The 26423-nt window shown below is 37.2% G+C and overlaps 1 protein-coding gene across 1 annotated transcript in view; it reads right to left on the reverse strand.

The window, feature by feature from the left end:
* LOC100486125 (serine/threonine-protein kinase Nek11) overlaps nt 1-26423 on the reverse strand; it is a 149763-nt gene that overhangs the window by 17308 nt on the left and 106032 nt on the right. Inside the window, exons 10-15 of the mRNA XM_002933660.5 lie at nt 24650-24769; nt 16338-16416; nt 15071-15119; nt 3883-3980; nt 2912-2972; nt 1272-1341 (exon numbers count right to left, since the gene is read on the reverse strand). Of these exons, the coding sequence (XP_002933706.3) occupies nt 1272-1341; nt 2912-2972; nt 3883-3980; nt 15071-15119; nt 16338-16416; nt 24650-24769 (477 nt within the window). The remainder of the gene's footprint in view (nt 1-1271; nt 1342-2911; nt 2973-3882; nt 3981-15070; nt 15120-16337; nt 16417-24649; nt 24770-26423) is intronic.

Consider the following 26423-nt stretch of genomic DNA (forward strand, 5'->3'; position numbering starts at 1 on the left):
CTAAAATGATTGCTTTGTTCACATTATAAAGCTAAAGGGGCAATGTGGTAGTGATAGACGCAGTGACAAATATATTAGGGCCCAGATTAATTTAACTCTTGACCCTACTCTAGTGTCCCCTATATCCAGTTTTTAAAATTAGCCCAGCGCACTGCCACACTGCAACCAAGTAAGTGGTCTGAAATAACTTGTTATTTACATAGTTGTTCAGGGTAAATTAAAACACATGTCCATCAGGTTCATCATTTTACCAAAGAATATTGTACATAACTTATAGCTGATCCAAAGGAAATCAAAACACCCCATCTGAAGCCTCTCCCATTTGCCTCAGAAGGGCAGAAAAATAATTTAAGAACAATCGGACCAGTCCCCAGAGAGTTAATAGTGATAAATCTGTATGACTGTATTTAAGGATGTAAAAGCTGTAAAGCATATAATTATGACATATAATTATAAAATATATCTTTAGTGCCAGGCCAACCTGGTTGGCCTCCTTATCTACCCAACCACCCACCCCAATGCTGTGACACTTCGCAGGTGGTGGCAGAGTGAAGCACAGGCAGTGGAGGCACAGCACCCAAGGATCCTGCATAGAACTTGTGGGCCTGGACTAAGGGTAAGCAGTCATATACATATCCAGCACCCCCCACCATGCCATCCTTAGCACATTCCGCTTCTGACTACCACTATTTCCGGGCCTATATTTCCTACAGGCTAAGAAAGGTACGATAAAAAGTACAACTTAAAGATCTCAGATCTCAGCAATAATTCTCTCTTTGAACTGATAAAAGAGGAATAGGGAATGCTGTTGGGAAGTAATAGTATATTCCAATAATCCTAACATAACATTTAACATACATATACCTCCCGCTATGCCTCAAACTAGAAATACCTCTCATGGTGAAGCAACTTGGGTGCTATGGATTCTTAATTAACTGGCTGACAATTACAGTTCATTTGCATTAAAGATCATAGTTTTCTTTTTATACCTCCCTTAGGCCATTTGTATTGTAATGCCTCCTATCTTCTAAACCATTACTGTGTCCCATGGCTCTAAATGGCAGCTTAACCCATCTAACAGAAATAGTTGTTTTTTTTTAAATCCTAACACACCCCTTTTACAGATAAAAAAAAACCAATTTATTTAAGAGCAATGTATACTTTTCAGAGTAAAACCAAATGTATTTTCTTTACTGGGTACATGGATGTCAGTCTTATCTATATGTCTTGTTCTTATTTGATTCCCCATCTCCCCTGACATCTGTACTTACTGCTTGAGACATGCAAGCTCTTCCTCATTGCAGACAGACACGCTAGCACCACTTGTCCCAAATCCATATCCTATAGGAGGGAACAAGAGTGTAGCAGATGGCTTATATAAAGACATTGCACTAGTCATGATTTCTATTCCATTCTCACATGAGTGTCAGCAGTGTGCAGTGCTTACCCCAGGCTCTTGTCATATAGGATAGCTACAGAGACAGGGGAAAGCTGACAGGGCAAATCACTTGTATTACATATCATAATCCTTCACATCCGGTAAATGGTTGTTTGTACTGACAACACAATTAGTGCTCACTGCTGAATCCACTCGCCATGGGCCTTGAGGCTGTAACATGTCAGTTCTTTCTATATTTCCATGATATTTTCACTGCAGGGTAGTTCACTAATACCTTTGTCTGCTGTATAGCTTTTATTGTTCTCTATGGGAAAACATGGTTTTGAAACAGTACCTGGTCACTATAATATTAAGGGGCACATTTACTAAGGATTTTAAGAAAAATTCGATTTTTTTCTTTACTTTTAGATATTTTAGAGATTTACGAATGGGTTTTTGCCAATACTTAATTTTTCTGATATAGTTTCTAGAAAAATTCGAGTTTTTCACAAGTATTCCCCGTAAATTTTTTAGAAATAACGTGTATAATTTGAGCTTTATTAACGCTTTAGTTACTTTTTTCTTGTAAAAAAATTCAACAGGTTTGATAAGTCAAATACCATTGAGTCCTATGGAAGGCTTCAAATACTAGAAATGTTCGAGTTTAACCCGAAAATGGTTAAAAAATTGAATATTCGTTGACAGCCTGTCCTTTTGCTACAAACTTTCAAAGGAAAATTAATCCCAACCACCCTGTTTCAAGGGGAAGTAAATCACATCATTGTTTTATAGTTCACCCTGTTTCAAGTAAAACACATTATTGTTTTTCAAGAATGAGCAACAATGCTCCTAAAATGGCTGCTGGAGCAATTCCTGTTTGGGAAAAATAGGATTCATGGAAATGAACTGCCATTTAAATTTCGCAAATTTCTCTAAAGTTCCTATTGGCGATCGACTCATTTATGGAACAGTGTGAACATGTCCCTCCCCATCACCTCTGCCACCCTACACTTTTGGCTAAATCTAGTGATAGAGCTGAGAGGAAGGCAATGGTACCTGTCTCTTTGGGGGGAATTTTGTTTTAATTGAGAGCATTTTATTTTCCTATAAAATCACTCAGCCTATTGCTAATACAGTATACAGTTTGGCCATTTTCACTATGGGCCAAACTGTATATAAATATAATGAATAATGTACTCCCTATTGTACAATATAAGGGTATTATAGAAGAAATCTATGACAATATAAGGGCATGAGGCCAAACTCTGATTGTTTTTATATAGATTATGGAACTCCAAGGTAATGATGATCAAAGCTCATATAATAATTAGTCACATGACTCAAAACTACAAAATACAAACTCACTTAGAAATTATTAGTAGTACAAGGCACAGAATATGTATATAAATTTGTAAAAAGTTATTGCTAATAAGGGCAGGTTTTAATACAGTATATTTGGGTTCATGCAAATAAAAAGTAAAACATTTGTATCAATGCTCAGAAAAACCTCAATTCCTGTTCAGCTTTGCTCACCATTGGTACTGGAATCCAGAAAGTGCTGCAGACAGCTCTGATATGCACTTAGAGTGCTGCTCTGTGAATGGGACAAAATAAAGATATTGAAATTAAGGGTGGTAGCACCTTACTCCTTACTCCTATCAGCATACAGTATATGATATAGGCATAGCCACATGTCAACCCCATAGGTCTACCAGTATAGTATAACATTATTTTCTTTTTCTAATACCTATGCAGTTTGCTCCACAGCATTCAGTGCTTCGTGTTTATTAATCTTTTTTGTTGAATTATGCGCCATTTAATTAAAGTGGCTTTATGGCTAAAAATCACCTTCTAGTCTTCTATAGAAAGCCAGACTCCAAAAAAATGTGGAATTGAAATCTTTTTTATGTGGATTTTAAATGATTTAACATTTTGTTTTGCAGCTATCCAATATCAAATAAAAACAGGTAAGTGACTGCTAGGGTCCCACATAGAACATTGTTTAAAAAGATAATGTATGTGTCCATAATATACTTTATATCATTGTCATTCTCATCTGGGTAACCTTGATCATGTACAACCCCAGAATAGCACTTGTATTACATTGTCATAAATAGGATTAGATCCCTACGTGTGAATTAGCTTTTGATGCTGACATCTCAGAGTGCTCCATAATTATATTATCTGCCATCTATGAATTATTTCTGCATCTGCTGTAGAGCACACATCAATAGTTGAATTCTATTCTCTTATGAGAGACCTTCATTGTAATATATTTTTATGTGTCAAGTGACCTATATTGCCCTACTAATACATTCTCTTCATGGGCAATTTATCTCAGTCGCCATATTCTTACCAGTAATCTTGCCTCCTGGTGTTAAAAACCAGTAATAATGAAAGTGACAAAAAGCACAATGACTGTAAATGGCTGTAAATGTCATCTGTGGGTACAGGTTTGCATTCGCAATCACACACTTTCAGAGCTGACTTATCCTACTTCATACCTGCTCTTCTGAAAGTGGCATAGAGATGGTAAGTACTGAACTCAGTGTTTTATCTTCTATTTCCCCACTGATGTCTTCTTCACTGTCACTACAAGAGTCTGTGGGAATGATACAACATGGATTCACATGTGAACAAAAGACACTTATGGACCACCCTAAATTAACACAGTTTAAAGAGATTCTGTCATGGGAAAACATATATTTTTTTTTTTTAAAAATACTTCACTCACTAGTGCCTCTGCAGCAGAATCCTGCATTGAAATACATTTTTCAAAAATGTAAACAGATTTTTGATATTTCATTTTGAAATATGATGTGGGGCTAGACATATTCATAGTTTCCCAGGTGCCCATAGCCATGTGACTTGTGCTCTGATAAACTTCAGTCACTCTTTACTGCTGTGTTTGCAAGTTGGAGTGATATCACCCCCCTCCCAGCAGCCGATCAGCAGAACAATGGGAAGGTAGCAAGATAGCAGCTCCCAGTAGGTATCAGAATAGCACTCAATAGTAAGAAATCCAAGTCCGGCTTGGGACTCATCCAGTTACTTGGGAGTAGGAGAAACAATAGGTTATGTGAAAGCAGTTCTGTGTAGTGCTGAGTCCATCTGAAAGCTCAGACTCAGGCACAATGCACTGAGATGGCTGCCTACACACCAATATTATAGCTAAAAAAATATATATATTTTTTTAGTTAAAGAATAAAATCTTAAATGGTAGAATGAATTATTTGTAACATACACAGTGTAATTTAGTAATAACAACTACACCATAAAAATCAGTTTAAGAAAATGCGTTTCAGCATAACTTGGAATGTTAGCTTTGTTAGGTTGCCTTAACCAAGTCCTAGACAGATGAGAACATTGTCATAGTTACAACCCAATCTTAGTTTCAAGAATAGCTAGGACAGGAAAGAATTAATTTTGTATGAGCAGGTGCAGGATCCAGAAAGAGCAATTACATTATTTACTTTCAGGTTAAATTACAAAGCTGACTATATAAAAGATACATGGTATGGTTCATGAGGAATCTGTGAACCTGCCTATGTATTATCTGATATGTATGTTTGACAGTGATAAAAGTTAATTTCTTTGTAGTTTTCCACTGTAATCTTGAGCAGTAATTAATTTTCTATATTAAAAAAATAAATAAATTGTGTGTTGTGTATTCATCTGTATACATTTAGGTTAATGGTTTACGGGTTATTTTCTCTGGGGCTGATACGCCAGTGGAGAAAAGCTGATCTGCTGCCCTCTGCCCCCTCAGTTTGTGTAATATGATTGGCATGGGATCTGCCTAATAGTGAACTTACAGAAAAAATTCACATTGACATTTCTGTGTTAAAATGGGTTATGTGTGTCTAACCTAGTGCCTGTCAGTACACACATATAGAGGGGACAGAGGGCAACTGATCGTCTTTTCTTTGCTGGCATATCTACTCCTGAGGAGAGAAGTGTGTGTCATTGGGCCGTAAATTAAACATTTTTAAGGCACACCCCTAAAAATGTTGGACTTTTTCATTCTGTCCACAAGGGCAGATAAAAAATGTAATTTGTGAGAGAGGACACAGAATCACATGATACAGAAAACGTCTTCACTGAGCCCATATTTAGGTAGCACTGCTGGGAGCCATTGTACAGGCTTGGGAACTATTATATGGAATGCTTGGGACTTGGGGTTTTTCAATCAATAAAGTGTAATAAAATAAATAAACCCAATTGAATTGTTTTGCCACTAACATGGATTCACATAGCTTAAGGTGGCCATATATGGGCCTATAAAGCTACCAACAGACCCAAGTCAGCAGCTGTCAGGGAGGCTTCTTGATACAGACCTCATACCAATGGCCTGCTTGTATTGCCTTGTGATCTAATCTTTTGGCTTAATGGCCAAATGATTGGATCAACCTGATATCGACAACTTTAAGGTAGGCAAGGTCATCAAACAGCAAATATATATATTATTATATTATTTGCCGTCTGGATAACAGGCTTCCAGATAATGGATCATATACCTGTTCCATTAATTGACGAACATATAAAACTTAAGAGAGTCCTGTATTCATAAGATTGTGCAGATTTTCTTGTTTCTTTTCTGTTTCTGAGCACATAATACCCAGAAGATGAGCATGCTTCATTAACTTGAAGAAAAGAAACTGCCATTTCTATTAACCATCTTTCACATATAAGGTTTTGCCTTCACACGTTATAAGAAATGTAGCTTGCTACTGTTTATAATCAACTGTTCTGTTGTTATTAGTCGCCCCATTAGTGATGTTCAGGCCAGCCCAAAACCTATGGGCTGGGTGGGTTCGGGCCAGCTTCTGCATATCGTTGTCAGGTCGCGGACGGATTCAGGTTGAGCTCTTCCTTCTGCTCTCCCCACCTGCGACTTTACTGTGCTGACTTCTGTCTCCAGTAAGTGCCTTCGATAGACTTGTGCCCACTTAGCCTCATCCCTTTCCATGATGTCATAGCAGGGCAGGATGGGCGCGGGTCTATAAATTCAGAGGCAGGTTAGGGTTGGGTGTGGGTCAACGTTTTGTAAACCTGCACATTACTACGCCCCATGTAACAAGTAATGCTGACTTACTGGCAGGGTTGAGTCTAAAAAGACAATAATAAACATTCTATCAAGGTAAGTCTCAGAAATGTAAATGATCTGATTAATTTCTCAAATGACCTTCGCAAAGCTGTGAGTGCATATGCAGCGCACAGGAGGGACACATTCATTTAAAAGGACATCAGCTCTTTTCACTTCTTTTCAACTGCTTCATTCACACATTGTTTTATGCCCAGTTTACCAACCCTATATTGTGAGGTTTTCTTGGGTTTATGGGGAATACCCTGTACCCTTTTTTCTGTAAACTGTAATTGTAAAACTAAATTAATAGTAACACTGAAGAACCAAAGACTGCCAGGGGAAGGGATGGGTTTAAGCAGCTCAACAGCAGCTGGAGTGCAGCACTGACACTTGGACACTGACTGGCAACACCACAGAGAAAATGTGCATTAATGTGTTTTTTTGTCACTATTTTATGTACTGCATGTGACTGTATTGTTAAAAGTTCCTCTTTCCTGTGCTCTTTGTAAAATCACAATAACATTATTATGTTCCAAAATGTCTCATAATGTTTGGGAGCCTGATTTCTCTTCTGCTCTGTTTGTGTTTACTTGGATATATATCATTTTCACATAATGGGGTGAAGACAGAACTGATGGAATAATGACCTGCATAATAAAGGAGTAATGAGGTGATGCAAAGTACTCAGCAGATGTAATGGAAGTCCTGCATCCCAGCAGAGAATATGGTACAGACTAACATAATGTGCAAAACAGAGGCATAGGCAATTCAAACAGAACATGTAGGTGATTTGAATTTATTTGGAATTGTACTGTACTTATTCCTAGCTTATGCATATACTTGTCTCTATATAGGCACGGAACTACTTTCCTGGATAAGGAATCCTTCCATGATGTGAAGAACTATGTCTTGAAATTACTAAAAACATGTCTAAAAATAGGATTTTAATTAAAATGGATTTAAAATAGCTTAATTGACACCAAGGTAGGAGAAAAAGGATACCAATCAAAATACATTATTATTGAGCTAATGTAATAAGAGCTTACACCACATCTAGTAATCCATAACAGCAATCATGGAAATGTTTTCTTTCAAACTGTAGGTACCACCTCTCTGGCTGACACTGTGCCTGTCAGTGCAGCTACACACAGAAGAGTATATAAGCCCTGCTCCTCTCCGCCTGCCTACAAAAGTAGGTAGAGAGAAGCGGACTGTATGCCCATTGTGCCCTTACAATAATTGGTTAATATTGGCAACTGCACTGATGCAACTTATCACCTATGTTCAGAAAATCATCTGTAATATGTATAACAAAACAAGTACTAGACAATACACTCACAATACAAAAAATCATATTATGACTTTACATTGATTGTGCTTCTCACATCTCTCTCATTACATGCCAGGTAACTTGTTGACATTAAATAAACACAGCTTAAGAACTTGTTGTCTACTTTGCCTTTGTCTCCAGAAGATACATTAATTAGCATGCACTTAATAGGGGTCTGTTGTGATTATCGCTCAATATGGCAGTTTATTATTACTGAACCCAACTGGGTAATGAAGCAGATGGCAACATGCTGCAAGAACTGGTTCAGAGCAGGATTTTAAGGCGTCTGCCCTCTACATACAGAAAGATCTTTATGTGAACAGATAATTGTCTAAGAACTGTTGATACCTTATACAAACATGCAGATCTGCTCACAGGGGCTAAAACAGAAAATGTTAGTTATAGTTCTATTGGGATGTATATAAACTTGTAGATACTGTGATTATTTACATTTCATGTTTACATTCTCCTATACCATTTTATTCCCATAGATAACAGCAAATTGATGAATTTCTGCAACTAGAATATTTGCAGTAGGTTGTCTGCATTTTCTGCCCAGAATATACAGTATAATTCCCAAGGGAAGTACATCTGTATGGTACTTGATTTCATGCTCTGCTAGAAGTGCCTATTTCTATCCATTCCACTCCCAAGCTCAGCTCCAGTCTTTAACCTGTTTAACAAGAGGTCCTGAAGTGCAATCTCTCCGTACTGCACAGTGTAATCTTTAAGGTGAACAAGTCACTGGAAAGAAATTACTGATGATGATCTGATTTTAGAAACTACCAAGAGTGGCGCAGCAGCTGCAGGAAGCTCAAGCAAACCCTTATAGCCACAATAGTATAAAATATACTGGGATTTTTAAAGTGCTGATAAATATAGGGCATTGGTTAAGTAGCACTGTTGGATAATGAGTTAAAATGAACCTACTTACTCATAGTACCTATCAGGGGCTCAGGGCATGCGTCATTTCATTTATGGAAAATATTATGTTATGCTGATGGAAGTAAAATGATATTGAATAATTCATATATACCAGTTCCATGCTTTTCACTAACAATTTTCATGTAAAATTAGCTTTTTCCGCAAATTTCATGAACAATTGGACTGGGGCTACCTTTTTATAATACATACCAGTAGACTATTGGTTGGGCAAGGTAGTGATATGAAAGGGGTGGGTAGTGGGGTCAGTGCTTTTACAGAACTTGGCTTGGATTGGTTTGGAACTTGGTAGGCTGGGAATATAACTGAGCAGATCAGGGGTATAACTTGCTGGCATGGGTATGGGGGGGGGGGGTAAAAAATGGGGAACTTACATTTACCTGTAAATTCATGACCTGCAATGCTGTTTTGCTTATGATTATTGCTTTGTATCTAGATGAAAACTCTACATTTAAAATATACATATATTCTTCTTGAGCCAGTTATATTAATTAGTCCTTTCAATCCTCTGCCAGCACCAAATGGAAGGCCTTATGGCACTTATTACTAAATAAGCTGATAATAGTGTTGCTAATACAACTTTTACTTATCCTATTATAGATGGAAACTTATGACACACTGATGTTCAGAAAATGTAAGAAGTGTTGAAAAGGGCCCCAAGGCATTTCCATTAAAATCTTGTAGAAGTGCTTGTTAAACCTTGTGTTTCCTATCCTAGTAGAACTGTGTCACTTGTACATGTGATGAGAAATGTTTCTACATAACATAATTAAGATTTTCTTTCTCTTGATCCCACCATGCTAGTAGACTCCTTTTGGAAATATGTCTGGAACATTTACCAGGAAATAAAAAGTTACATTCTGTATCTATATAGAAGCAGGTCTTGAAACACTAAAAACTCAATTTTCATCTGTATTCCAGCATGTGCCATGTTTTTAATGATATGATTGTTTATTATTGCTTCTATACATTGCTTGTGTATTGTCGATTTGTCATGTTCATCAATGGCTAAGTCCTTGCACCAAGGTCATAGATAGATTCTAAATTACTTGCTTATAAATTATTGGTAATGCAGCTAGGCTCAAAGCTATCCTTTGCTGTTTTGATCTTCTACTTTTGACCAACTCCTCACTCTGTACCTGCCTGGTCTTTGATCGACCACATCCTGATTTGGACTAGTCTTACTGCTACTGGTTCAACCTCAGCCTGATCTTCTTCCGAATGTTTGTTTCCTGCCTCTGATCTGGCCTGACCAAACATTGTCTTATTCCTACAGGTGTACTCCTGCTTTATTTGTCTTACTCTTCTGAGTTTTTGTATCCATTCCTAAAATTTAAATAACTTAATAGTAGATTTAGTAAAGGGTCATCTTTTTCAGTGACGCCATTATTCAAGTGTGGCAGCTGCAGATAAAAAGCTATGCCAGAGGGATGGACCATTATCTTGAGCACACGTTGTGATCATAGTTGGCTTTAAGGGAAAATTATTGAAGTAGCATTAAAAGGGTAAAGATATTTAAGGTAAAATAAGGCAATGTTTTTATTTTGTTTCTTGAGTTGAGATATGAACAAAAATATATTGCTACAAATGCTCTTTAGTCATCTCAGAGACAGGACCAGAACTAACAACTGGAAGAGTCTATCATTACCCTTAAGTTAAAATTAGAGCTTAGAACGACAGTATATAATCTTATGTGATTTGATCTTTACCACAGGTATAGTATCCCTTATCCGGAAATCCGTTATCCAGAAAGTTCCGAATTACGGAAAGGCCATCTCCGATAGACGATAAAGAAAAACTCACTTTAGCCTGGTGCCCGATATCAAGAGGGAACGGCACCCTCCAATCCAATCTCCAACAACATAGATACTAGCACAGCAAGGCAATTATAAGCAGGTAAAACCTGCACGTTTATATATCTCAGATAGACTCCATTATAAACAAATAATTCTAATTATTTAAAATGATTTACTTTTTCTCTGTAATAATAAAACAGAACCTTGTACTTTATCCCAACTAGGATGTAATTCACCCTTAATGGAGGCAAAACAATTCTATTGGGTTTAAATGATGTTTAAATTATTTTTTAGTAGACTTAAGATATGGAGATCCAAATTACGGAAAGATCCCTTATCCGGAAAGCCCCAGGTCCCAAGCATTCTGGATAACAGGTCCTATACCTGTACTAGTAGAAAAGGGCAATGGAGTTTGTGTGCTCTCCCTAGGTCTGAGTGGCTAGCTTTTTGTGTAAATGTGATAAAGACATTAGACTGTAAGCTCCACAGACCTAGGTGAAAGATGAACTCTCTGTAAAGTGCTGTGTACATGTTAAAGCAATATACTGTATAAAGGAAACAGATTTATGACAACAATATGGCTTCAGTTCCTATAGTCTAAATAATCTCACACCATGTATTTGTTATCCTTGTCTGCGAACTTGTTCCTCTTCTATATCAAATGGGTTGTGCTGAAATTCCCCATTCACCCTGCTTCATAAGTGCTTTGATATATATGTATATAAAGGCATATGGTTCAGTGATGTTTTTGTATTTTTTGAGGTTGTTATAATTTTATGAGATGTGGTATAGAAGCTCAAGTAAAACAGGAGATGGTAATATGATGCAGGTCTTTCTGTGTCTTTGTTTGGCCTTGCATACATTTAAGGGGTAGATTTTAGTGATGAGCGAATCTGTCCCATTTCGCCGGAAATTTAGCAAAACTGCTGTAAAAATAGCAAAACGGTGAAAAATTTGTGAAATGTGGCTACTGACTTTTTTTTACATGCTTTTTTGATGACCACCACAACTTATTTGACGATTTTTTTTATATGGCCACAACTTTTTCTTCTCTCAGTAAACTTTTGTTGAGGAGAATTTTTGCGGCAGTTATGTGAAAAAATTTGTGAAAAAATGGTGAAACGTGGAATTTTGCTGCAAATCCATACATGGAAAAAAAAAAAAAAATTGCAAAAAATTGTTCAAAACTATAAGTTCCATGCTGCCACTTTGCAGAGTGATTTGACAACATTGGAAAACTGGGCACCAAAATGAAAAATGAGTTTCAATGTTGAAAAAGGCAAGTTATGCACTTTGGTAGAAATAATATAAATGTGAGTTATACACTAAATGGTAGTGTGCTGGGGGTATCCTTAATTGCGAAGGATCTAGGGGTTTTTGTAAATAACAAGTTGTCTAAATTCCAGGCAGTGTCATTCTGTGGCTACTAAAGCAAATAAAGTGCTCTCTTGTATAAAAAGGGCATTGACTCAAGGGATGAAGGCCTCACCTTTATTACTATATTCAGGGACTTTCAAATATATTTCCATTAGCCTATACTTCTAATGTCTGGAGAAAATGCCATTAGCAAATAAGAATTGATTACAGTTGTGACATCATATTCTATTATTATAAGCAATAATGTACCCCAGTTAAAACTGGGGTTCATTTACTACCACTGGGCAAAATTGCACCTGGGCAGTAACCCATAGCAACCAAAAATTAATTAGTTTTTGGAAACAGAACAACAAAATAAAAAATTGGCTCATTAATAATAAGCCCCAGTATTTCCTGCTAAAACAGCTGTTATTCTTTGCTGGTGTGGCCAAATGATTAAATTGTAATGACTGTGTTCATCTATGAACTAACGGATATCTGCAACAAATCCCCGCGTCTTCAACAATCCACAGGATAGTGTAATCTGACAGGGACACAAAATTCAAACAAGGTAGAAATGTGGCAATAAAACACTTTTTCTTACTTTACTTGCTTATGTAATTAAAGATACATACAAGGGCTTATTCATAATTCACCACACCAAGTTCAAAGTGCAAAAAAGCTCAAAGGCAGGCAGTAAGTACAGGGCTAGCTGTACTTCCTGATGCTGCATTCTGCTTACCATGGGGCACAAAAATTGACCAGATGTCGATCGGGCAGTTTTAAAGATACTTTTAGGGCAAGGACTGCATCAGATTTCAGTGTAAGGCCACCTTAAGATGGCAGTAGCCTGCTCTGGAATAAAGTAACTTGTGCAGGATGAAAGCATGCAGAATCACAGGGGAGGTTTGAAAATGTAGAAACACCCTTGTAATTATGTTTCCTTGTGCTTTAATCAGATTCATATCATATGAATGCCCATACACCTGCCTGTGTTCTACTTGTTTGAGCCAAAACCTGACTGATTGGAACTGCAGGAAGTGAAGAGTTGTAGAGCAAACATGGATGTATCATTAGATTTCAAACAGGACAGATCATCTGTAATCCAACAGGACTGCTGGATGGTCCATCTTAACTCATTTTACTTTTATTACAATAACCTCGCTAGGGATTCGTACTAATTTTTAACAGAATCCAAATTAACTTTTGTTTTATTAGTCATTATTTTATTTTTGAATAGTAATTTACCTTTTAGCAACAATCATTACTTTGTTGCTGTTATTTGCAGTTTATGTGAGTCTGGGGCTTAATATGACCATGCCCAATTATCTGTAGTCGGTTGTTTCTATAAACACAGCTCCTAATTTCCTTCTGACACAGCTATAATACTACTGAATCCAGTCCTTATCTACACAAAGGCAAACGCTTTATAGAGCTAATTAGAGCTCAGCAGGGACCCTTTGGCTGCCTTTTGTTTACTTTTGTGCTAGTTAGAAAGCAGGTTATTAAACTATTCCTGTGGGTTATATTCTTCCCCGCTGCCAAATAAAATCAAAGAACAATATGATCACATGATGTACTACAACCAATACATCACTCCATGTTGTATCGATGCACACAATCATTTCTGTATGTGCTTATATATCTTTGCACAATGCTTTTCCTTTGATACTATTTATGCATCCTAACATTAAGCTTTTTCACAATGCAACTTTCTATTCTGTTGATTTAAAAAGCAAAACTGCAGTATTATTTCAGCTTTCGATATGTTTCAAAAATGTTCATTTAGATTTGGCTTTGGTAGCAAACAAAAAGTATTTTATTGTAAAATATTGTTCTTATGAGTTAGTAGAATGTCTTTCAAAAGACTATAATGGAAATCAACATACTTATGTTGTATAAGATATATTCATTTGCAAATAATATGCAAGCCATTGCCTCAGCCCCTATAATGTTGTGATCGTCCTCTTCTGGAAATCCACGGCAAAATCATAGACTCTTCCCAGGACTGAGACTGCTTTTGTCCATATGTCAGGATCTTCATCAGGACATTTGGCCAGTGGACTGGGGGGGTGAATTTTTAGTTGTAACTTGAAATTATTGGCCGGCATGTCGGTCTGAGTTCTGTTAATTCTCTTTTGTGAAGTTTTTAATAAAACCACATAAAAACCCTATAATGTTGTGTTGCTGATTGTCCTATGGCAAGCCTTCCTTCTTGGTAGCTTCTGTTACTCTTCTATTTGATTCTACTTCACTGACAGATACCCAGTCTAGAACATCCCCACCAACACATTATGGCAGAGACACTTGTGCTTGTTGGTACTTTGCTAACTAGTGCCAGGTTCTAACTAAATTACAGCCCTAACTGTTCCCCTTAGAGAAGACTATGTCTTTGTGTTTCATATGAGTATATGACATTTTTACCTATAACTTCACAGTCTTTCTATCTATGTTTTGAAAAGATTTTGATGTTCCATGAAGCTTCTAATCAGTCAATACCTGTATTTATGAATGTCCTTCATATGCTACAATACCTCTGTACAGTGTGTCAGTGGGTTCTTCGGCCATACAGAATGATCTTCATGCCACTACGAAACATTCTGCTTATTTTGCCATGATAAACAGGTCCTTAAGGGCTCTGGTACACGGGGAGATTAGTCGCCGGTGACAAATCTCCCTTTTTGCGGGCGACTAATCTCCCCGATATGACATCCCCCCGGCGAAAATGTAAATCACTGGTGGGATGGCATACGCGGCGGAGCGATCGCCGAAGTTGCCTCGAGAGATTTGTCACGGGCGACTAATCTCCCCGTGTGCCAGAGCCCTAAAAGGTCACATTATTGTGATTTTTAGTCTTTGACATGTTACAGTGTGTTGCCTCCATCACTATGCCCTAGTGTACAGGTTCACTTCTTTCCTTGAATTCAACACCCTAGTCCTGGAGAGGAGTTCACAAACAGGGAGAGCATCTTGAAAGATTTATATATTGCCTATCACTATAAAAATTGTTCTCTCAGGTTTGTGAATATGACATTTCTACTGCCTGGCCCTTTTTTTTAGGAGGACTTTATAGGTTTCCCAGCTGTACCACCTCACAGAACCAGCTATGGCAATTCACTAATTCTAAATAGACATAACTAAGGGACAAACTTTTCTCCATCAAACTTCTTAACAAGCTTTACCTTTGCAACTGCCTTCTGAAATATGTATGACATCTGCTGGTGTCTCGTCCTACAACAGAACACAGAACAATAAGATGCAGTTCACAAGCCCTTTTTACTATGTAATCCATAATTACACATACAGTATAGATATTTATCTTTGTTTTAGACAAGTGCATCAGTAATGCACTTAATCCATACGTACTTATGCAATAAAAGTGTTAAAATCCAGTAACAATAAAAAAGAAAAGGCCGCATATGCATTTATAAATAATGTACAGTATGCATTACTGAAAGCTTACATTTTCAAAACAAGAATTCAAATCAATACTTAGGTAAGAAAATGTGTGCCACTTAACTCATTTGGAGCATTGGGGAGAGGACACGCTAAAGTTTCTGCGCTTCCTTTCCCCATTGCTCCGTATGCGGACAAAATATTCCGGTGTGGCAGGGTGGCATGCTGCCCCTAAATTTTTGGTTGCAATGGAAGTTATTTCTAAAATTTTGCACAAGACCCATCAACCTCTAGCTTTCACCCTGTGATATCAGCAATGTATTGTTCACCAAATACCCCATGGCCTGATGGAGATACGTTGATGATGTTTTTGTGTTACAGCATATGATGTTTTTTCTTCCACCATAGTGTAAAGTGCTCAGTTAATAAAATAACAGATATTTTCAGGAGGGTTAGTGCAGTATATTACAGTAGTTGCAATATGCAGCAGTCATGTATTATATTTAAACACACTAAGTTTTGTTTTTTATGTTTTATCCTGTTTTGTCTCTTGCCATATATTCTTTAAATGGGTAGTTTACCTTCAAGTTAACTTTTAGCAACTTTTCAATTGGTCTTCATTTTTTATAGTATTAGTATCACTTGCCTTCATTTTTGGACTCTTTTTCCCAGTTTTTAAATGGGGGTCATTGACCCCAGCAGCATACATATGTGCAAGTACTTTATGTATAGAGTTTTTATAGGTGCAATACTGAGAAATGTAGCACTTTTCATCCTCAGTTTGTCTCAGACTAAGTGGTAAGAATATCACTATCTATATTCTGATTTTCTTAACTCTTGCTGAAGTTGAGAAATCCTGTCATATTAGTGGCTGATGAGGACAAGTTTGAGAACTACCAATATAGATCTTTTCATTATAGACATAGTTGTGTTATACAGCTAAGTTTCAGGAGAAGCTTCTATTATTGGTTCCATAAAAATAACAGGTGCTTCTCTGTTGCCTTTCGAAGCCGTGATATTTATAATGTAGTCATGTGCAAGTGACTTGCTCACCTCATCTCCGTTTATTTCAGATCTTCTGTTTTGGCCAGATTTTGGGTGCATTTCTTTATACAGACGATCCACTGCTCTCCTGGTACAGATAATTTGGTTAGCATACTGATTTTGTCTTTGGCTAGTGGTAGCATTAATTGGGAATATATAATTTCCACCAGTTAAAATAGTTAAAAAAACATGGGCCAACCAGTGAGGCAGTGTTAAAGTGAATGAGTTGAATAACAAGGACAAATGGGAATAGGAAAAAATTATGCAACAGAAAATAATAGAATCATTTTGTGCTGTTTAGTGAAGAAAACCACAGATTTAGTAACTGGCAGGACTTGTAAAGTATTGTAGTAAATAAAGAGATAGCATCAAACCATTATTTATTGAAAAAAGTTTTTATATACACTTCTAATTAGTCAGTTTTCTATTTTCTATCTAAAGATGATTACATATGGTCTGAATTCTCTATTATAAAGACAGATCAAATCTTGATTATCTTGAAATCACAGCTATTGTTCCATGGATACCTTCCTTTTTACATGTAAAGGACACGGAAATAATTACTCACTCAGAAGAACTCATGGGGGGGGGGGGGAATTCACAAAAGTTTTTGGAGTTAAAGTGGTGGTAAAACTGGTGTAAAACACTTTCTCCAGATTCACAAACAGAAATCTGCCTAAATCACCAACAGTTGAAACCATACTTCCTTTGAAAAACTGTACTTTACTTTTATTTTTGTTTTTACCCTTTCCACATCCCTTCTGTTTATTTGCACCTTTACACTTTGCCTCATCTACCCTTTATCCCTTGCCTTGATTGAATTTGCTAGAAGCGCACTAAGGCACAACTATTTGTGCTCCTAGAATGGAGAAGAACAAGAAGGTGGGAGGTAAGCAGCATATGGGAGTCCTTAGCTTGTGTGTTAATCTGAAAGTGCAAACTGGGGAGAGTCAGGGGATGTAAGGCGCTAGGGGCTCCTATATCTGCTCCTCACAGTGTAATCTGGGACAGAGCAACACCAGGCAGAGCCAGCCTTAGGCCATTTGGACCTATTGGGCCCAATAGGGCCCCACACCAGGGGGAATAAGCACATAAAGCTGTCTAGCCTGCCCCCAACCATTACCTGATAATGTTGCTATGTGTTCTGAGACATTAAACACAATATGGGCATTGCATTCATACGGCTACCCCAGGGTACACCCTGTCTTTCACTGTGTATAGTGTGCTTGAGGGGCCAATAATCACTGTCTAACACTGTATATAGTATGCTTGGTATGTCATTTCATTGTGCCATGGTATGTCATTTCATTGTGCCATGAAATGTTTGGGGCCAACGGAACAAAAAAAAAAAAAGAGAGAGAGAGGTGAAAAGGAAGGGTCACAATATCAGCCTCAGAGTGAAAGGCAGGGACTATTTACCCACCCAAACCTGGAACCCTGTGCCAGCTGGTAGCACCTTGCATAGGGGGCACAGTTTTTAAGACTGAGGTGTAATTTATAAGTGAATGGAGGTATTTTAAGAACCTTATTGCCCCTATGGTTGTACCCAGGCCTCTGTAAATGAGTCAGCTCCAGGCTGCTAGGAGAGACCAGCAACTGTGCCACAGAGGAACAAAAGCCTTAAGCCCAATACATCCAATATCAGAGTCTCTAAATCTTTTTCCAATATCTTCTTAATCCTAAACAACCACTTCAACCCACTCTTTTTCTTTGAACTATTTTAAGAGTTTTAATTTGACTTTTTTTGCACGAATGATAATGATGTATAGTATTGAAGGTTGAAGCACAGGTTCAGCTCAGAACGGTATTTTGTTTGTTGCCCTGTCAATAATAACCTTTTAAACAACCTTTAAATGTCAAACCAAGTGTGCAGAATCCTAAATCCATTTATATGTTATGCACATAGTAACATTTGTTGACAATACAACAATAATTAAGAGCCAGTAGGTTGATTTCTGTATTATATGACATTTAAAAGGGAGAAAACCCTTCCCTAAACAACTCTGTTGTACCTCCTAGCTCTCACAACTAGGCATCCCAAATGTAATCATCAAAGAATTGAGTAGTAATGAGAATGAGCACATTTTTCCAGGTATGGATTTGCTGAGAAATTCACAAACATTTGCGAAAAACCACCTTTTGACTTTAATGGGTTCCTGAAATTTTCACAGTTTCACTTAATCTTTTTATAATATACTGGAGAATCCTGGGAGTTTTAGATGAGCAACAACTGGCTAAAGAAAAAGGTTAATATACCCTTTAAAGGGGTAGTTCACTTTTAGTACGGAGCAGAGAGTGCTATTTTAAGACAGTTTGCAATTAGTCTTCATTTTTTATTATTTGTGGATTATATCTATCCACAAATATCTAGTTTGACTACTATAGTTTATATAAGTAAGCTGCTGTGTAGCCATGGGGGCAGCCATTCAAAGGAGAAAAGGCACAGGTTACTTAGCAGATAACAGATAAACCCCCATTATATGCGGCTTATGTACTAGTTATCTGCTATGTAACCTGTGCCTTTTCTCCTTTTTTTTCAGCTTGAATGGCTGCCCCCATGGCTACACAGCAGCTTATTTATATAGTAGCTTTTCTGTAGCAAAAACACCAGTTTTTTTGCAGAGCAACAGCACATTATATTTTAATTACTTTAAAACACTTTAATTTTTTGATGTTACTGTTCCTTTAAGAAGCAGGCAGTGGGTTGAATAAGAGACTGAAATATGAATAGGAGAGGGCTGGAATGGAAAGATAAGTAATAAATAATAACAATAACCTCCATTTGAAAGCTGAAAAATGTTAGAAGAGGAAGGCAAATAATAATAATAAAAAAAAAAACACAAAAAAATGAAGACCAACTGAAAAGTTGCTAAGAATTGTCCATTCTATAACATATTAAACGCTAACTTAAAGATGAACCACTCCTTTAAATAAGTTAATGCAGCTTCAGTTGCACTGATCTACAGTTACTAATATCTTGGTAAGATAATAAAAGCAGTGTTTCCTGTATTTATTTTTCCCTGTAAAAATACAGAGAATGTATATGAAAACTTTGCTTTGATCAGAGAGATTCCTTCCCATTAACAGGTAAAAGCCAGCATGTAAGGGTGCCATATTTGATTCGAGTCTAAGTATGAGGAGACCCTTCTGTAAATAATATATGAAAAGGAACAAACTTGTGAAGCCAACTGATGGGTAGTGGATGAAACGTCAAAGAGAAATAGGGTTAGAAAGATTTTCAAACCCCTTTTTACAAAGCGATTACATTAAAAGGAATTCTACAGGCAACACAAAGATTTTTTTTCACTCGTGGCTCCTATTCCCAGTAATGCATCAAATATAAATGTAATTTAAGGATTTTTACCAACGTATAAATTAGAAGCATTATGAGAACATTTTATATTTTAGGCTTTCTTTAACAAACTATATAATCACAAGTGAAAATGGATAGTCCATAATCCAAACATAGGGGCGTGTTTATCAAAGGGTGAAAATCACCACAGTCCACTAGAAGGGAATTGCACTTGTACAGGAAATTTTAGGTTAAAGGAGAAGGAAAGTCATTTTGGCATTTTACTGCCAATAGATTTGCCACATTAGTGCCACCTAGAACCCAACGCCAGGCATGGGTTCACAGCGAATTTCTGCGTTTCGCCACTGGCGGATTGTTTTGCAAAACAGATGAAAAAATTCGCTGCTGCAAAATACGCTGCGTATCCAAAAATTGTAGCAAGAATAGTCACAGGCGTCAAAAGAATAGTTGCACGTCCAAAAATTGTCGCAAGAATAGGTCTTCATAGCTTCCTGCTTGCAGCTTAGACCTTATAGCTCAGATTACACATTCCTAAGGGTGGGGGGGGGGAGTTTTATGAATTCTTATGGGAGGAGGGAGAAGGAGAGGAGAGAGAACTGCGCAGACTCTGGCCCCAGGAATGAAGGATTTTTCTGAGAAAGGAAGTCAGATACCCTAAGAACATGTTTACAAAAAAGGAGAGAAGAAATCCTGTGTTTCTTTTGATAGAGGACTCAGTACAGCTTTTCTGTGAGTGCTTATGGCTGTATTTATATAGACCTTTCTGATAAAACTTACTTAGTTTTTTTTTTTTACCTTTCCTTCTCTTTTAAACTCTCACTTTCACTTTTCTCAATATCACATATGAGTCTATAGAGAGCTGAGACCTTTAAATCCACCCTTAGATAATTATGCCGTGGACACTCAAAAGAGGGGCTATAGATTTGGAGCTATGCTGATGGTAGAGGAGGGAGAGAAATGGATATAATATCCAAATGATAAAGTGAGGGGAAAGAATATGCAAGTTGTTGCTGAACAGAGCATATGAAAAAAGTAATCCTTACATAAACCCAATTTAAATGATGTGGTATACAAACATCAAGTTTTGTTCATATTGAGAATGCCATTAGCATTAATTCATGTGTCTGAACAATTTTAATCAGTTTTTAACCCATATCCAATACATGTATCTATTATAATTAGTAATAATAACATGTATAAAACATATCAAAGCAAACAACAGAATATACCAATTGGGATTGGAACTTTTTGTACATCAACTGTAGAAACTATTGATTGTATAATAAATTGTACCTGCAGCAACACAAAAACCTCTTTTCCATTACCAAGAAGATGATAGCAGTTAGATAGCGGACACTAGTTAACCCCTTGTGGAAAGAAATGAATGCTTCTCTGCTTACAATCCTTGTTGTTGAAGTGGTACAAGCAAAAAACACGATACGACATGGAAGCATGTAATTAACTGTGCCAAACAAGAGAGGATAATGTCCCTGAGCTGCATTCCTTGTGGAAAATACAGATAAGTGATAGAAACTTACTTTGTTGCCTAACTACATGAGTATTGTGTGCTGCCAGATATACTTTAGTAGAATTAAAACTCCATGCATATACAGCTAGACCAGTGATCCTCGACCAGTGGCTTGTGAGCAACATTTTGCTCACAATCTCAAAGTGGCCTCAAAGTAGGTGCCCATTTTTAAATCTCTGGCTTGGAGGCAAGTTTTGGAAGCACAGAGACACAGTTTTGCTCCAAGCAGAGCTTCCCCACATGCTTGCAGTCCACATGGGGCTACCAGATCACAGCCATTATTTGGCATCCACCAAAGAACTTTTTCTCATGAGTGTGGCTCATGAGTAAGAAAGGTTGGAGATCCCTGGGCTAGACAATAGTTTATTGTGTTGGGCACTTCTTCAAATATTTTGAGCAATCTAAACTGAATTTGCCAGCTCAGATATTACATTCCATATGTAGGTGTCTATCTCCTGCTTGTATCTGTAGGGACAACTACATGTAATACTATTTTCTGTCCCACTATGATCTGGATGTGTATGCCTTTCTTCATTCTATGTGCCATTTTCACAAAGACAGAATACTGCAATTTAAGGCTAATCTATCCGACTAATCTCTCCAAAGTGCCTTTCCACATATGCATTGCTTTGTTTTTGTGAAGCTGCACAAAGTTCCTATATTGAACTTCTCAAACCATTCCTTTCAGTACCTATTCATTTTATATTTTATTTTTAAAAAATCAGAAGACATAATGTTGGGACAACTAACTCTAAAAATTGTGGGGTTGAGGGGAGCAAAAAAAAATTAAAAATACAGGCAATAGCAAATGTCTAAGAAAAGGAAATAATTAGCAAGAGACAGACAAAATCAGCATGGACTTGTAATGAGGTTTTACTGATCGACAAGAGACGGGAGAAGCTGCAGAAAGAAAGATAATTGCTTGATAGATTCTATTACTTTTTTAGAAACAGAGATGGTAAATGATGGCTAAGTGTATTTAATTAGACTGGGGGTGTCTGCTCGCTGCCAGATTCTCAGAAGCAGGCAGAGTGCAGGTGTGAAAGAGAGAGCAATGACAGTATTTGTGAGGTAAAGGGGGGAGGTTGAATTCTATCTCAGGCATAGGGTGAAGGGAAGCTTTATCTCAGTTTATTGCTGTGGAGCTGGGGAGAAATGCCATGACAACTGGACTTGGAATGCATCACAAAGCAGACAAAATAACGGCCAGGTTGATCATGTAACACTGAGGCCCCTATGATAGTAAAACGATTTGTTCTGATGAATTTGAGGTCAGGTGCTAAAACATGCAGCCACGATTTCAGATGTCAGCCAAAGCAGTCCATACACATATTGATGAAATTGGTTTTGTATGATATTTGGTACATGTGTGCTGGTAAGACGATCTGAACAATATCTATGTACCATGGATATAGGCCATTTCATCATTTGAGCTGGTTTGGGAACTTGGGGGCGTGTTTACTAAGATTGGAGATAAATATCTCCGGTGATGTTGCCCATAGAAACAATAAGATTCAAATCTACAAGTTAAAAATCAAAGCAAAGACCTAATTGGTTGCTACAGGCAACATCACCAGTGATATTTATCTCCATTCTTAGTAAACACACCCCTTCATCTGATAACGGACAATGTTGGCTGGGGCATGGTATATTGTCTTATTCTGTGACACTTGCTACTTCTTATTTTGTTTTCTTATGAAAGTAGAATGGCAGAATTATCATCTTAGAACACACTTAAAATGATATGCTGTATATCTGATTGTATTGCCATAGTATTTCCTAGAAAATTATTTATAAACCCAGATACCAGAATTCTGAAAATTTTAGACGCACCACCTGTTTACATAACCAATTTAAAAAGGAAGAAGTACTGTATATATGCATACACGCATACATGTTTTAAGGTGGCCATATGCTGTCTGTTTCTCAATCCAGAGGCCAAATGGATGGATTCTGCATTAGTGGCCCTACACATGCACAGTCATGTGCCTGTCTTGAAGATATCTTCATTTACATGATATAAATTTTAAATTAAATTGCATTATGTTTATTATTTGTTCATAAAGCGGTTCAAATTTAATTGTTCTCAGAGCCATTAACTTCATCTCTGCAGTAGCAAAACCAATAGAATTGAACTTACAATTCTGTCCAGACTCTGGTTTTCTATATTCCTAAACATATTTCCTAGGTTACATATATTAGGCATACATTTTACAGTGGGAAATTCCAGATTTTTATATGTAAGATGCTTTAAATATGAACAAATCAGCTTCTCTCTTTATGTTTACTATACTCATCAATTAGTCTCTACCCTTGACAAAATAAACTATTTGGTGGTTTTGACACTCATTAGATTATAATAAAAGAACGTGGGATCATGCTGACACAGTATACAACATGAATAATGTGTATCAGTGATGTTTAGTAAATATAGGGATCAGGACTAAGTACTCTTGCATTAGGGTCTCTCCCCCATGTCTGTGGTATAACATGACATAGAAAGAGTAAGTAAGGTAAACCTAGTCATCTAAGAAATGTGGGATTTATTATGCAGAAAGCTGAAATATATAGACATGTCATTATCTATACAGTGCTAATGTATGTATTTATTTATACAGGTATGGGATCTGTTATACGGAAACCCATTATCCAGAAGGTTCCAAATTATGGGAAGGCCATGTCCTATGGACTCCATTGCAAGTAATTCTCATTTTTAAACATTATATTCTTTTTTTTTCTCTGTAGTAAAAAGACAGTAGCTTGTACTTGATCCCAACTAAGATATAATGAATGTTTAAATAATTTTTTTAGTAGACAAGTTATGGAGACCCAAATTATGGACCCCAGGTCCCGAGCATTCTGGATAAAAGGTCCCATACTTATATAGCACCAAAATTGTAAGCAGTGTTTTACAAGCCATAAACACAAACAGGGGTATAGTTAGGAATAGATAAATATATACTTAAGGACGATCCTTGTCCCAAGGAGTTTACAATCTATTAGGAAAAAGAGTATAAGAGCTTAGCTCAAGAGTGTGCTGCTGCAGAGGAAGACTAGCCAAGTGTTTCATCTACAAGACTTAAGGTATGGAGATCTTAATTTGGGAAAGACTCCTTATCTGGAAAACTCCAGGTCCCGAGCATTCTGGATAACAGGTCCCATAACTCTACTATAGAATGATACACTGACAACTTTGAAATGGGGCAATGGGCTGGGACTGATCTGTACAAATAACAAAAAAATACAGTTGCCAATCAATGAAATAGTTACTTTGCAATGCAGAAAATATATCTATAGACTTAACAATATCAGTGCAATATTGTCATGATTAGGTTGTATAGATACAATGCCCCCCAGACCACTGATTCTTAGACATAAGTATATCTAAGTACCCCAATAAAAGCAGAAGGTGCAGAAGATAAAAGAAGAGAGTTCTGCTGCAGTCTAGAATTTATTACCTCAAATGTACAGTATGCTTACTTAATCTTTTTCATGTGTGTTTCTTGTTGCTCCTCCTTCCGAATCCTCCTGCGTTGGCGTGGTGCCATTTCCTGCACCTGTCTCATAATGCGAAGGCTATCTACATGCAATTTCTCCTGCCTGTAAGACAAACAGATAGATTTCTAAGATCCAGTATATTTTATTTCCTTTGATTTAGTTTATGTGCTGTTCTTTGTATAAATCTGGATTCAGACTTTTGTTTATATATATATTTCAGTCTCATTCTGGTGCATAAACACACTTTCTTGCCCTGTTATAGTATAACTGTTATGGAATTGAGTTACATGGTTTTGCAGTCTCCCAGAGGACTCAACTCCTCCTCATTTTACACTCCAGGTGCCTGAAAATCACAACCTGACTGCTGCTGTGTCTGCTGTTTCATATTCACCTCGGCTATTTATTTATTTCCACACAAATGTTTTCATTTGCAACTTATAACCTTTCCGTCTTTCATAAATTCCTGCTGAAATTTGCTGCCTTCGTTCAAGTTAAAACCACAAAATCTTCACAAAATAATATTATTATTCTGTATCATATGCCAAAATATCCTCATAATCTCCTCAGACATTGCTATTGTACTACTATTGCTACTACTGTTATTCCGATCCCTATCATACTAGTTCCATGTCCATTTAAAATGTGTTGGTCAAAAATTCTTACAATTACTTTATTCCCAGAATTCCAAAAACATGGATTTTATTTAAAGGTGTAGTTTATGTTTAGTATGCTTTAGAATGGCCAATTCTAAGCATCTTTTCAATTTTTATAATTTTTTTAATCATAATTATTTGTTTTTATAATTATTTGCCTTCTTTTGAGTCTTTCCAGCTTTCAGATAGGGGTTACTGACCAAAAATCCTTGCTTCATGAAGCTACAATTTTATTGTTATTGTTACATGTTATTACTTATCTTTCTATTCAGGCCCTCTCCTATTCATATACTAGTATCTCATTCAATCCCTGGTTGCTAAGATAGCTGCAGAAATTCTATACTGTAGAGCTAACCAGTTGCAATAGTCTCAGAACAGGATTCTCCACATCATACAAAAAATTAACTGAAAGGTGAATAACCCCTCTAACTAGATTCAGGGTCAACTGGGCATCCGGGGCACCAGGAAAAAACCCAGTGGGCCCTGGCCCTTGTGGGCCCGACCCGACCCCTGATGGTGCACCCCCCGCTGACAGTGTCCCTCCCCTGACACTTACGTGCGCTCAGGGGAGGAAGTGGGTTGGGGGCCCCTGTGGGGGGTTAGGGAGGCGCGGTGGGGGCCCGTGCGGGGGATGCGGCCAGGGCACCCAGGACGGTGCCGGGGCCCCTGGGGCACCCCCAGTCCATCCCTGACTAGATTAAATGCAGATCTCATTTTAATATGATTATTACCTTCTACCTTGCAATGAGTGACAGTAGAGACAAAGCCTTGTGTAGCTCTTTATCCCACAGTCTGCATTAATAGCACCATTTATTTCAAAGCTGTGCTATGTTCCTAATATCCAGTTCTATCTGGCATTATGTATTTGTAAAAGTTTACAGTATTATTCAAAATCTCTTTTTTTTTCCTGGAACAAAAATAAAAATGGATAAACCAAAAAAATATTGACCACATGTCTTCTTAAAAGGAAGACAATGAAATGCATTTTTAACTGTGGACTGTGTAGAACAGAGCGATGAAGAAGGGGTCGACAGAATCTTCATGTGATGGGAGATATAATTCCTGGAACATCTTCTGTACAATGGAATGTATCCTGCAGCCTT

The sequence above is a fragment of the Xenopus tropicalis genome, chromosome 4 (assembly GCF_000004195.4).
Source record: "Xenopus tropicalis strain Nigerian chromosome 4, UCB_Xtro_10.0, whole genome shotgun sequence".
Taxonomy (NCBI): domain Eukaryota; kingdom Metazoa; phylum Chordata; class Amphibia; order Anura; family Pipidae; genus Xenopus; species Xenopus tropicalis.